At 42.9% G+C, this 14096-nt stretch overlaps 1 protein-coding gene across 2 annotated transcripts in view; it reads right to left on the reverse strand.

The window, feature by feature from the left end:
• Positions 1 to 14096, reverse strand: part of DPH6 (diphthamine biosynthesis 6) — a 188837-nt gene that overhangs the window by 65628 nt on the left and 109113 nt on the right. For both annotated transcript variants that reach the window (XM_053697948.1, XM_053697947.1), the window contains exons 11-12: positions 2477 to 2606; positions 2083 to 2260 (exon numbers count right to left, since the gene is read on the reverse strand). In XM_053697948.1, coding sequence (XP_053553923.1) covers positions 2083 to 2260; positions 2477 to 2606 — 308 coding nt within the window. The remainder of the gene's footprint in view (positions 1 to 2082; positions 2261 to 2476; positions 2607 to 14096) is intronic.

Genomic DNA, 14096 nt, shown 5'->3' on the forward strand with positions numbered 1-14096 from the left:
TGCTATCAAGGTCAGAGGCAGTCGCTCAGAAAAATAAATGTACCCCCCTGCTCTCTGGGATGTGCATCCCACACCCCCTGCGGTGCTTCCCTGGGTCCTATGGTCACAAAAAGGAAGGAACCTATCCTTGCTGGGTTTTCATACACTAATAAATGCAGATCACAAGCAGATTCAGGGAAACCTGGCCTGAAGTGCTAACACTATACATAGCATTTTTGGAGAAAGCTGGAGGTGAAGGGCTTATTTATAAAGAAACTAGTCTAAATGAACACAAGCTTGTTCCTTTCATATCTTCAGGGAGTGCAGAATGTGGTCTCCCTTCCCTGTCTAGCTGTATAAAGGTTAAACCTTTCCTCACATTGCCACAACTGGAGGAAAGGGACAATACCGTTTGGCTACAAAATTAGAGATCACAGGAAAAAAAGCCCTTAACCATCTAAAGACCGATGTACAAACATGTCAAGAAAAGTCAGGAGAGGCTACGAGTCTGCAATGTGATCACCTTATTACAGCTTCAGACAGAGACCACTTGCAGCCAATTGAGAAGTATTTATTATACACTGAATTTATACATAAGCCAATAACGTAAGCATAATAATGCTGCCAGTAATTGTCTAATGATTTTGATGAGTGACTAATTATAATCTTCCATTTACAAGTAATGCATAAGGGATGGACAAAAACCCACTTTATAACCCAAGGGTGTTCATTTAGAACCTTCTAAATAAAATTGCAAGTTAAGACTAGTTAGATGAACAGCAAGGAATCTCAGATCATATTAATGTTTTTGTAGTAATAGCTCTCTCCCCCTATATATATATATATATATATATATATATATATATATATATATATATATATATATATATGTGTGTGTGTGTGTGTGTATATATATATATATTTTTTTATTTTTTTATCTACACACACACATACACACTACATTCCTGTGTATTTATGTACATATGTATGTTTGGGTATATGCATATATATATGTCTGTATCCTTTGTTTACTATTTTCACCCACAATGGCATTTCCCCATCCTATATAAAAGGTTGTTTCTTGCCCCCCGGTATTCTATGCGTTGAAAGCTTTTTTCTGTCTTCTGAGCACTGCGTGATTATTTAGGAATGAGGCATTACTTCTGCAAAGGTGGCTACTGTAACCTGCCTGCCGGGGACATGGTCTCCTTCCAGAACATTGCAGAGAATGACAAACCCAATCGGCCTGCATTAGGAGCTCACTCTAATCCCAATAATTTCAGGGAGTGGGCAGAGCATCAGCTAAAGGGCACAATGTCTGAGTGAGTGATGCCGAAGGGACAGTCTGAACCCAGGGCTGTCACACGTATCACCCTCCCCTGTAAAAGCATGCAGAGACGCATTTCCAAATGGTAGCACTGGGGGGCACTGTGGACACACACAGGGCTCAACAATATTTTTTTGAATGGATCCAAACCTCTACATATTCCTGATCACAATGAATGCTATTCCCTGAAACATTATTAATCAACTAAAATACATTTGTTATTTCCCCCATCTCTACCTTAAGAGTCCCACAAATATAATCAATATTTGTAGATTTAATCTAAAAACGTGTTAAAATCTGTAATGTAATATTGTTAGCCAGATTGCAACTCATGTTAGTTAATCATATATAACATCTTGCTAATACACATGAACTATCTTCCCTCTGAGATTTTTCATGACCCCTTAAAGAGTGGGTCAGTGGATCACAATTGTCAGAGCCAAGCTCTAGACAGACTGTTTATCTCCTTGAGTGCCAGAGAGCTCTGAAAATCATCACACAGCAATGCACTTCAGCCACCTCTGACACTTGAGGAGTTAATACATGGAAACTAAAGAAACAAACTGTTATTGAAGGCAGTGGCAAACCCTCTTCCCTTTCCAGTCTCTTCTTAATTGTAACAATCCACTCATAAGCACATTGCACTGTCCCACTAAGATACACATTACACTGCCCACCAATAATTAAATTCAGTGATGTGGTTATGTGTCTGTTTTTTCTGCCAGCATATTAAGTGCAGCAGCCTCATGCACTCTCTGTAACAGAACTTAACTCACCCTCACTGCCTGACTGTATGGTCCTATATTAGCTGGGGCCCAATGAGAGATACTCTGCACATGCATAGTTATCCTCTCAAAGATGGATTCTTCTTTGTAGGGGAAAGCAGTTGGCTGCCAGAACAACCCATCCATCCAGAAGAGCCCATCCTGTGGGAGACAACACTGTACACACACCCTGCAATACAACGTTACAGGGGATTAATATCAAATGAATAACAGCAAATGCAATTTAATAACCAAGGGTTGAGTTCAAACACCAACAATTGAAGACGTTATTGCATGAATGTTACAGTGCAAGCAACGGTATACTGGAGAAGCTTGCATCAGTAAAAGATCACGCTCTCCACATCATGCAGCCTAGTGTCCTTTACACTAAAAGGTAGAAACTTACCGGGATGGGGGAGCATCAGGAAACAGAATTCCATACATTTTGTTTATAGTTGCAAAGTCTTCCATGTTTCTAACATACAAATGGATCAATACAGCATCTTTCATCTGCAGACCCAGCTCCTGCACTTGGGCTGCAAGAAAAATGGTAATCTACAGTAAGTGACATGAAAAACTTTGAGATTGTAACATGAAACATATAAAAGGCATAAAAACTTTCATTATTTTGATTCTTTTCCCTGTAATTTAACTCTAAAAAAGTGCTCAGTGGTGGGTAAAGTTTGACTACTAAAAAATAGCTGCAGCAAATAAGATGACTATGCATCCAAACATTTTCAAACTCACACAGTTATTGCAAGACCACCAAATTATGTTGTGATCACAAGGTTTTTGTTGACACTTCAAGTAGACTAATCACTTTTCCTTTCCGTATAAGTAACTTATAGTGATTTTTTTTTCTCATTGTTACTTATACAGATCCATACCATCTATCGGATCTTGAAAAGCCCAAATACCACCCCCCCTCCAATTTGGTTAGGAGAAAATCTACCTTCAGTAGTTATTCAAATTCTGTTCCATCAATGTATTGCACATGATAAAATTTAGGAAACTTCTCAACACAAAGAAAATGTTCTGTCTTCCATTCTGGCTTATTGACTCCCCCCAAGCCACAATGTTCACAAAATCCAATCATCTTTTCTCTTGTTAAGTGTATCCAGTCCACGGATCATCCATTACTTATGGGACATTAACTCCTCCCCAACAGGAAGTGCAAGAGGATTCACCCAGCAGAGCTGCTACATAGCTCCCCCCCCAACTGCCATTACCAGTCATTCTCTTGCACCCAACGAATAGATAGGATGTGTGAGAGGACTGTGGTGATTATACTTAGTTTCATACCTTCAATCAAAAGTTTGTTATTTTATAATAGCACCGGAGTGTGTTATTCCTTCTCTGGTAGAATTTGAAGAAGAATCTACCTGAGTTTTTCTATGATTTTAGCCGGAGTAGTTAAGATCATATTGCTGTTTCTCGGCCATCTGAGGAGAGGTAAACTTCAGATCAGGGGACAGCGGGCAGATTAATCTGCAAAGAGGTATGTAGCAGCTTATTATTTTCTGACAATGGAATTGATGAGAAAATTCTGCCATACCGATATAATGTAAACTCAGCCTTAAATGCAGTAGCAGCAACTGGTATCAGGCTGTCATGTATGTATATTTTACACTTCAGTATTCTGGGGAATGGCACTTCACTGGAATTATACTGTATGCATAAAACTTTAGCCTAATTTGCAGGGACTAGCAACAGGCTTTTTAATAACACTCAATTTATTAATGTTAAACGTTTTTTGCTGGCATGTAAAATCGTTTAATTTTCTGAGGTACTGGGTGAAAAAATGTTTTGGGCACTATTTTTTTCCACTTGGCAGTCGTTTAATTTATGACAGTTTACTGATCTCTCTCACTGTTATGTGTGAGGGGGAGGGACCTTTTTTGGTGCTTTTGCTACGCATCAAAAAATTCAGTCAGAAGTTTATTGTCTTCCCTGCATGATCCGGTTCATCTCTACAGAACTCAGGGGTCTTCAAAACTTGTTTTGAGGGAGGTAATCACTCACAGCAGAGCTGTGAGATTGTAGTTGACTGTGATAAAAAAAACGTTTATTTCTGTTTTTTTTTTTTTTTTTTTTTTTTTTTTCTGCTATCAGGGTTAGTTATCCTTTGCTAATGGGAGCAATCCTTTGCTAAAATTGTGTTTTTTACAAAGATTTGATGCTATAACTTTTCAGTTTATTAATTTTCAACTGTCATAACTTTTTCTGTGCTTCTTATAGGCACAGTACGTTTTCATATTATAGTAAATTACTTGAAAAGTATTTCCAAGTTGCTAGTTTATTTGCTAGTGTGTTAAACATGTCTGATTCAGAGGAAGATATCTGTGCTATATGTGCTAAAGCCAAAGTGGAGCCCAATAGAAATTTATGTACTAACTGTATTGATGCTACTTTAAATAAAAGTCAATCTGTACAAATTGAACATATTTCACCAAACAACGAGGGGAGAGTTATGCCGACTAACTCGCCTCACGTGTCAGTACCTGCATCTCCCGCTCGGGAGGTGCGTCATATTGTAGCGCCGAGTACATCTGGGCGGCCATTACAAATCACATTACAGGATATGGCTACTGTTATGACTGAAGTTTTGGCTAAATTACCAGAACTAAGAGGTAAGCGTGATCACTCTGGGGTGAGAACAGAGTGCGCTGATAATATTAGGGCCATGTCAGACACTGCGTCACAATTTGCAGAACATGAGGACGGAGAGCTTCATTCTGCGGGTGACGGTTCTGATCCAAACAAACTGGATTCAGATATTTCAAATTTTAAATTTAAGCTGGAAAACCTCCGTGTATTACTAGGGGAGGTGTTAGCGGCTCTGAATGATTGTAACACAGTTGCAATACCAGAGAAAATGTGTAGGTTGGATAAATATTTTGCGGTACCGGCGAGTACTGACGTTTTTCCTATACCTAAGAGACTTACTGAAATTGTTACTAAGGAGTGGGATAGACCCGGTGTGCCGTTCTCACCCCCTCCGATATTTAGAAAGATGTTTCCAATAGACGCCACCACACGGGACTTATGGCAAACGGTCCCTAAGGTGGAGGGAGCAGTTTCTACTTTAGCTAAGCGTACCACTATCCCGGTGGAGGATAGCTGTGCCTTTTCAGATCCAATGGATAAAAAGTTAGAGGGTTACCTTAAGAAAATGTTTGTTCAACAAGGTTTTATATTGCAACCTCTTGCATGCATTGCGCCTGTCACGGCTGCAGCAGCATTTTGGTTTGAGTCTCTGGAAGAGACACTTGAATCAGCTCCATTAGATGAGATTACACACAAGCTTAAAGCCCTTAAGTTAGCTAACTCATTTATTTCAGATGCCGTAGTACATTTAACTAAACTTACGGCTAAGAATTCCGGATTCGCCATTCAGGCACGCAGAGCACTGTGGCTAAAATCCTGGTCAGCTGACGTTACTTCTAAATCTAAATTGCTTAATATACCTTTCAAAGGGCAGACCTTATTCGGGCCCGGGTTGAAAGAAATTATCGCTGACATTACAGGAGGTAAAGGCCATGCCCTGCCTCAAGACAGAGCCAAACCTAAGGCTAGACAGTCTAATTTTCGTTCCTTTCGTAATTTCAAAGCAGGAGCAGCATCAACTTCCTCTGCACCAAAACAGGAAGGAGCTGTTGCTCGCTACAGACAAGGCTGGAGACCTAACCAGTCCTGGAACAAGGGCAAGCAGGCCAGGAAATCTGCTGCTGCCCCTAAGACAGCATGAATCGAGGGCCCCCGATCCGGGAACGGATCTAGTGGGGGGCAGACTTTCTCTCTTCGCCCAGGCTTGGGCAAGAGATGTCCAGGATCCCTGGGCGTTAGAGATCATATCTCAGGGATACCTTCTAGACTTCAAATTCTCTCCCCCAAGAGGGAGATTTCATCTGTCAAGGTTGTCAACAAACCAAATAAAGAAAGAGGCGTTTCTACGCTGCGTACAAGATCTTTTATTAATGGGAGTGATCCATCCGGTTCCGCGGTCGGAACAAGGACAAGGGTTTTACTCAAATCTGTTTGTGGTTCCCAAAAAAGAGGGAACTTTCAGGCCAATCTTGGATTTAAAGATCCTAAACAAATTCCTAAGAGTTCCATCGTTCAAAATGGAAACTATTCGGACAATTTTACCCATGATCCAAAAGGGTCAGTACATGACCACAGTGGATTTAAAGGATGCTTACCTTCACATACCGATTCACAAAGATCATTACCGGTATCTAAGGTTTGCCTTTCTAGACAGGCATTACCAGTTTGTAGTTCTTCCATTCGGATTGGCTACGGCTCCGAGAATCTTCACAAAGTTTCTGTGTGCTCTTCTGGCGGTACTAAGACCGCGAGGAATTGCGGTAGCTCCGTACCTAGACGACATTCTGATACAAGCTTCAAGCTTTCAAACTGCCAAGTCTCATACAGAGTTAGTACTGGCATTTCTAAGGTCGCATGGATGGAAGGTGAACGAAAAGAAGAGTTCTCTCTTTCCACTCACAAGAGTTCCCTTCTTGGGGACTCTTATAGATTCTGTAGAAATTAAGATTTACCTGACAGAAGACAGGTTAACAAAGCTTCAAAATGCATGCCGTGTCCTTCATTCCATTCAACACCCGTCAGTAGCTCAATGCATGGAGGTGATCGGCTTAATGGTAGCAGCAATGGACATAGTACCCTTTGCACGTCTACATCTCAGACCGCTGCAATTGTGCATGCTAAGTCAGTGGAATGGGGATTACTCAGACTTGTCCCCTACTCTGAATCTGGATCAAGAGACCAGAAATTCTCTTCTATGGTGGCTTTCTCGGCAAAAACTGTCAAGGGGGATGCCATTCAGCAGGCCGGACTGGACAATTGTAACAACAGACGCCAGCCTACTAGGTTGGGGCGCTGTCTGGAATTCTCTGAAGGCTCAGGGACAATGGAATCAGGAGGAGAGTCTCCTACCAATAAACATTCTGGAATTGAGAGCAGTTCTCAATGCCCTTCTGGCTTGGCCCCAGTTAACAACTCGGGGGTTCATCAGGTTTCAGTCGGACAACATCACGACTGTAGCTTACATCAACCATCAGGGAGGGACAAGAAGCTCCCTAGCAATGATGGAAGTATCAAAGATAATTCGCTGGGCAGAGTCTCACTCTTGCCACCTGTCAGCAATCCACATCCCGGGAGTGGAGAACTGGGAGGCGGATTTCTTAAGTCGTCAGACTTTTCATCCGGGGGAGTGGGAACTTCATCCGGAGGTCTTTGCCCAAATACTTCGACGTTGGGGCAAACCAGAGATAGATCTCATGGAGTCTCGACAGAACGCCAAGCTTCCTCGTTACGGGTCCAGATCCAGGGATCCGGGAGCGGTTCTGATAGATGCTTTGACAGCACCTTGGACCTTCGGGATGGCTTATGTGTTTCCACCCTTCCCGATGCTTCCTCGATTGATTGCCAGAATCAAACAGGAGAGAGCATCAGTGATTCTAATAACGCCTGCATGGCCACGCAGGACTTGGTATGCAGATCTAGTGGACATGTCATCCTGTCCACCTTGGTCGCTACCTCTGAAACAGGACCTTCTGATCCAGGGTCCCTTCAAACATCAAAATCTAATTTCTCTGAAGCTGACTGCTTGGAAATTGAACGCTTGATTTTATCAAAACGTGGTTTTTCTGAGTCAGTTATTGATACCTTAATACAGGCTAGGAAGCCTGTTACCAGAAAGATTTACCATAAGATATGGCGCAAATACTTATATTGGTGCGAATCCAAGAGTTACTCATGGAGTAAGGTTAGGATTCCGAGGATATTGTCTTTTCTACAAGAAGGTTTAGAAAAGGGTTTATCCGCTAGTTCCTTAAAGGGACAGATTTCAGCTCTGTCCATTCTTTTACACAAACGTCTGTCAGAAGTTCCGGACGTTCAAGCTTTTTTTCAGGCTTTAGCTAGGATCAAGCCTGTGTTTAAAACTGTTGCTCCACCATGGAGTTTGAACTTAGTTCTTAATGTTTTACAGGGGGTTCCGTTTGAACCCCTTCATTCCATTGATATCAAGTTGTTATCTTGGAAAGTTCTGTTTTTAATGGCGATTTCCTCGGCTCGAAGAGTCTCTGAGTTATCTGCCTTACATTGTGATTCTCCTTATCTGATTTTTCATTCAGACAAGGTAGTTCTGCGTACTAAACCTGGGTTCCTACCTAAGGTGGTCACTAACAGGAATATCAATCAAGAGATTGTGGTTCCATCTTTGTGTCCTAATCCTTCTTCGAAAAAGGAACGTCTGCTACACAATCTAGATGTAGTCCGTGCCCTGAAATTTTATCTACAGGCAACTAAGGATTTTCGACAAACGTCTTCCCTGTTTGTCGTTTATTCTGGTCAGAGGAGAGGTCAAAAAGCTTCGGCTACCTCTCTCTCCTTTTGGCTTCGTAGCATAATACGGTTAGCCTATGAGACTGCTGGACAGCAGCCTCCTGAAAGAATTACAGCACATTCTACTAGAGCTGTGGCTTCCACTTGGGCCTTTAAGAATGAGGCTTCTGTTGAACAGATTTGCAAGGCTGCAACTTGGTCTTCTCTTCATACTTTTTCCAAATTTTACAAATTTGACACTTTTGCTTCTTCGGAGGCTGTTTTTGGGAGAAAGGTTCTTCAGGCAGTGGTTCCTTCCGTATAAAGAGCCTGCCTGTCCCTCCCGTCATCCGTGTACTTTAGCTTTGGTATTGGTATCCCATAAGTAATGGATGATCCGTGGACTGGATACACTTAACAAGAGAAAACATAATTTATGCTTACCTGATAAATTTATTTCTCTTGTAGTGTATCCAGTCCACGGCCCGCCCTGTCACTTTAAGGCAGGTAATTTTTCCATTAAACTACAGTCACCACTGTACCCTATGGTTTTCCTTTCTCTGCATGTTTTCGGTCGAATGACTGGTAATGGCAGTTGGGGGGGGGGGCTATGTAGCAGCTCTGCTGGGTGAATCCTCTTGCACTTCCTGTTGAGGAGGAGTTAATGTCCCATAAGTAATGGATGATCCGTGGACTGGATACACTACAAGATAAATAAATTTATCAGGTAAGCATAAATTATGTTTTTCACAAAACCTTAATACTGAGGTTCAGTAGAGAAATTAATTATTTATCCCCAAACCATATTTTAGTGCATTAGTCATCAGCCCAGGTCAAAATATATCTGCTGGTGCAAATTCTACTTTCTCCAAATAATATAGATTAATACTGAGTTACATTCTCAGACTAAAAGCCTCACTTGGCATCAGAAGCATAAGTGCCATTTTCTTTTGGAACAACAAAAACAGAATTTATGTTTACCTGATAAATTACTTTCTCCAACGGTGTGTCCGGTCCACGGCGTCATCCTTACTTGTGGGATATTCTCTTCCCCAACAGGAAATGGCAAAGAGCCCAGCAAAGCTGGTCACATGATCCCTCCTAGGCTCCGCCTTCCCCAGTCATTCGACCGACGTAAAGGAGGAATATTTGCATAGGAGAAACCATATGATACCGTGGTGACTGTAGTTAAAGAAAATAAATTATCAGACCTGATTAAAAAAACCAGGGCGGGCCGTGGACCGGACACACCGTTGGATAAAGTAATTTATCAGGTAAACATAAATTCTGTTTTCTCCAACATCGGTGTGTCCGGTCCACGGCGTCATCCTTACTTGTGGGAACCAATACCAAAGCTTTAGGACACGGATGAAGGGAGGGAGCAAATCAGGTCACCTAGATGGAAGGCACCACGGCTTGCAAAACCTTTCTCCCAAAAATAGCCTCAGAAGAAGCAAAAGTATCAAACTTGTAAAATTTAGTAAAAGTGTGCAGTGAAGACCAAGTCGCTGCCTTACATATCTGATCAACAGAAGCCTCGTTCTTGAAGGCCCATGTGGAAGCCACAGCCCTAGTGGAATGAGCTGTGATTCTTTCAGGAGGCTGCCGTCCGGCAGTCTCGTAAGCCAATCTGATGATGCTTTTAAGCCAAAAAGAGAGAGAGGTAGAAGTTGCTTTTTGACCTCTCCTTTTACCAGAATAAACAACAAACAAGGAAGATGTTTGTCTAAAATCCTTTGTAGCGTCTAAATAGAATTTTAGAGCACGCACTACATCCAAATTGTGCAACAAACGTTCCTTCTTTGAAACTGGATTCGGACACAAAGAAGGCACGACTATCTCCTGGTTAATGTTTTTGTTAGAAACAACTTTCGGAAGAAAACCAGGTTTAGTACGCAAAACCACCTTATCTGCATGGAACACCAGATAAGGAGGAGAACACTGCAGAGCAGATAATTCTGAAACTCTTCTAGCAGAAGAAATTGCAACCAAAAACAAAACTTTCCAAGATAATAACTTAATATCAACGGAATGTAAGGGTTCAAACGGAACCCCCTGAAGAACTGAAAGAACTAAATTGAGACTCCAAGGAGGAGTCAAAGGTTTGTAAACAGGCTTGATTCTAACCAGAGCCTGAACAAAGGCTTGAACATCTGGCACAGCTGCCAGCTTTTTGTGAAGTAAAACAGACAAGGCAGAAATCTGTCCCTTCAAAGAACTTGCAGATAATCCTTTCTCCAAACCTTCTTGAAGAAAGGATAGAATCTTAGGAATTTTTATCTTGTCCCAAGGGAATCCTTTAGATTCACACCAACAGATATATTTTTTCCATATTTTGTGGTAGATTTTTCTAGTTACAGGCTTTCTGGCCTGAACAAGAGTATCAATGACAGAATCTGAGAACCCTCGCTTTGATAAGATCAAGCGTTCAATCTCCAAGCAGTCAGTTGGAGTGAGACCAGATTCGGATGTTCGAACGGACCTTGAACAAGAAGGTCTCGTCTCAAAGGTAGCTTCCATGGTGGAGCCGATGACATATTCACCAGGTCTGCATACCAAGTCCTGCGTGGCCACGCAGGAGCTATCAAGATCACCGATGCCCTCTCCTGATTGATCCTGGCTACCAGCCTGGGGATGAGAGGAAACGGCGGGAATACATAAGCTAGTTTGAAGGTCCAAGGTGCTACTAGTGCATCTACTAGAGTCGCCTTGGGATCCCTGGATCTGGACCCGTAGCAAGGAACCTTGAAGTTCTGACGAGAGGCCATCAGATCCATGTCTGGAATGCCCCATTGAGTAATTTGGGCAAAGATTTCCGGATGGAGTTCCCACTCCCCCGGATGAAATGTCTGACGACTCAGAAAATCCGCTTCCCAATTTTCCACTCCTGGGATGTGGATTGCAGACAAGTGGCAGGAGTGAGTCTCCGCCCATTGAATGATTTTGGTCACTTCTTCCATCGCCAGGGAACTCCTTGTTCCCCCCTGATGGTTGATGTACGCAACAGTCGTCATGTTGTCTGATTGAAACCGTATGAACTTGGCCTTTGCTAGCTGAGGCCAAGCCTTGAGAGCATTGAATATCGCTCTCAGTTCCAGAATATTTATCGGGAGAAGAGATTCTTCCCGAGACCAAAGACCCTGAGCTTTCAGGGGTCCCCAGACCGCGCCCCAGCCCACCAGACTGGCGTCGGTCGTGACAATGACCCACTCTGGTCTGTGGAAGCTCATCCCCTGTGACAGGTTGTCCAGGGACAGCCACCAACGGAGTGAATCTCTGGTCCTCTGATCTACTTGTATCGTCGGAGACAAGTCTGTATAGTCCCCATTCCACTGACTGAGCATGCACAGTTGTAATGGTCTTAGATGAATTCGCGCAAAAGGAACTATGTCCATTGCCGCTACCATCAAACCTATTACTTCCATGCACTGCGCTATGGAAGGAAGAGGAACAGAATGAAGTATTTGACAAGAGTTTAGAAGTTTTGATTTTCTGGCCTCTGTCAGAAAAATCCTCATTTCTAAGGAGTCTATTATTGTTCCCAAGAAGGGAACCCTTGTTGACGGAGATAGAGAACTTTTTTCTACGTTCACTTACCACCCGTGAGATCTGAGAAAGGCCAGGACAATGTCCGTGTGAGCCTTTGCTTGAGGAAGGGACGACGCTTGAATCAGAATGTCGTCCAAGTAAGGTACTACTGCAATGCCCCTTGGTCTTAGCACCGCTAGAAGGGACCCTAGTACCTTTGTGAAAATTCTTGGAGCAGTGGCTAATCCGAACGGAAGTGCCACAAACTGGTAATGCTTGTCCAGGAATGCGAACCTTAGGAACCGATGATGTTCCTTGTGGATAGGAATATGTAGATACGCATCCTTTAAATCCACCGTGGTCATGAATTGACCTTCCTGGATGGAAGGAAGAATTGTTCGAATGGTTTCCATTTTGAACGATGGAACCTTGAGAAACTTGTTTAGGATCTTGAGATCTAAGATTGGTCTGAATGTTCCCTCTTTTTTGGGAACTACGAACAGATTGGAGTAGAACCCCATCCCTTGTTCTCCTAATGGAACAGGATGAATCACTCCCATTTTTAACAGGTCTTCTACACAATGTAAGAATGCCTGTTTTTTTATGTGGTCTGAAGACAATTGAGACCTGTGGAACCTCCCCCTTGGGGGAGGCCCCTTGAATTCCAGAAGATAACCTTGGGAGACTATTTCTAGTGCCCAAGGATCCAGAACATCTCTTGCCCAAGCCTGAGCGAAGAGAGAGAGTCTGCCCCCCACCAGATCCGGTCCCGGATCGGGGGCCAACATCTCATGCTGTCTTGGTAGTAGTGGCAGGTTTCTTGGCCTGCTTTCCTTTGTTCCAGCCTTGCATTGGTCTCCAGGCTGGCTTGGCTTGAGAAGTATTACCCTCTTGCTTAGAGGACGTAGCACTTGGGGCTGGTCCGTTTCTGCGAAAGGGACGAAAATTAGGTTTATTTTTGGCCTTGAAAGACCTATCCTGAGGAAGGGCGTGGCCCTTGCCCCCAGTGATATCAGAGATAATCTCTTTCAAGTCACGGCCAAACAGCGTTTTCCCCTTGAAAGGAATGTTAAGCAATTTGTTCTTGGAAGACGCATCCGCTGACCAAGATTTTAGCCAAAGCGCTCTGCGCGCCACAATAGCAAAACCAGAATTTTTCGCCGCTAACCTAGCCAATTGCAAAGTGGCGTCTAGGGTGAAAGAATTAGCCAATTTGAGAGCATGAATTCTGTCCATAATCTCCTCATAAGAAGAAGAATTATTATTGAGCGCCTTTTCTAGTTCATCGAACCAGAAACACGCTGCTGTAGTGACAGGAACAATGCATGAAATTGGTTGTAGAAGGTAACCTTGCTGAACAAACATCTTTTTAAGCAAACCTTCTAATTTTTTATCCATAGGATCTTTGAAAGCACAACTATCTTCTATAGGTATAGTGGTGCGTTTGTTTAGAGTAGAAACCGCCCCCTCGACCTTGGGGACTGTCTGCCATAAGTCCTTTCTGGGGTCGACCATAGGAAACAATTTTTTAAATATGGGGGGAGGGACGAAAGGTATACCGGGCCTTTCCCATTCTTTATTTACAATGTCCGCCACCCGCTTGGGTATAGGAAAAGCTTCGGGGGGCCCCGGGACCTCTAGGAACTTGTCCATTTTACATAGTTTCTCTGGAATGACCAAATTCTCACAATCATCCAGAGTAGATAACACCTCCTTAAGCAGAGCGCGGAGATGTTCCAATTTAAATTTAAATGTAATCACATCAGGTTCAGCATGTTGAGAAATTTTCCCTGAATCTGAAATTTCTCCCTCAGACAAAACCTCCCTGGCCCCCTCAGACTGGTGTAGGGGCACTTCAGAACCAATATCATCAGCGTCCTCATGCTCTTCAGTATTTTCTAAAACAGAGCAGTCGCGCTTTCGCTGATAAGTGGGCATTTTGGCTAAAATGTTTTTGATAGAATTATCCATTACAGCCGTTAATTGTTGCATAGTAAGGAGTATTGGCGCACTAGATGTACTAGGGGCCTCCTGTGTGGGCAAGACTGGTGTAGACGAAGGAGGGGATGATGCAGTACCATGCTTACTCCCCTCACTTGAGGAATCATCTTGGGCATCATTTTCTCTAAATTTTGTGTCACATAAATCAC

This window comes from Bombina bombina, chromosome 1 (genome assembly GCF_027579735.1).
Source record: "Bombina bombina isolate aBomBom1 chromosome 1, aBomBom1.pri, whole genome shotgun sequence".
NCBI lineage: Eukaryota > Metazoa > Chordata > Amphibia > Anura > Bombinatoridae > Bombina > Bombina bombina.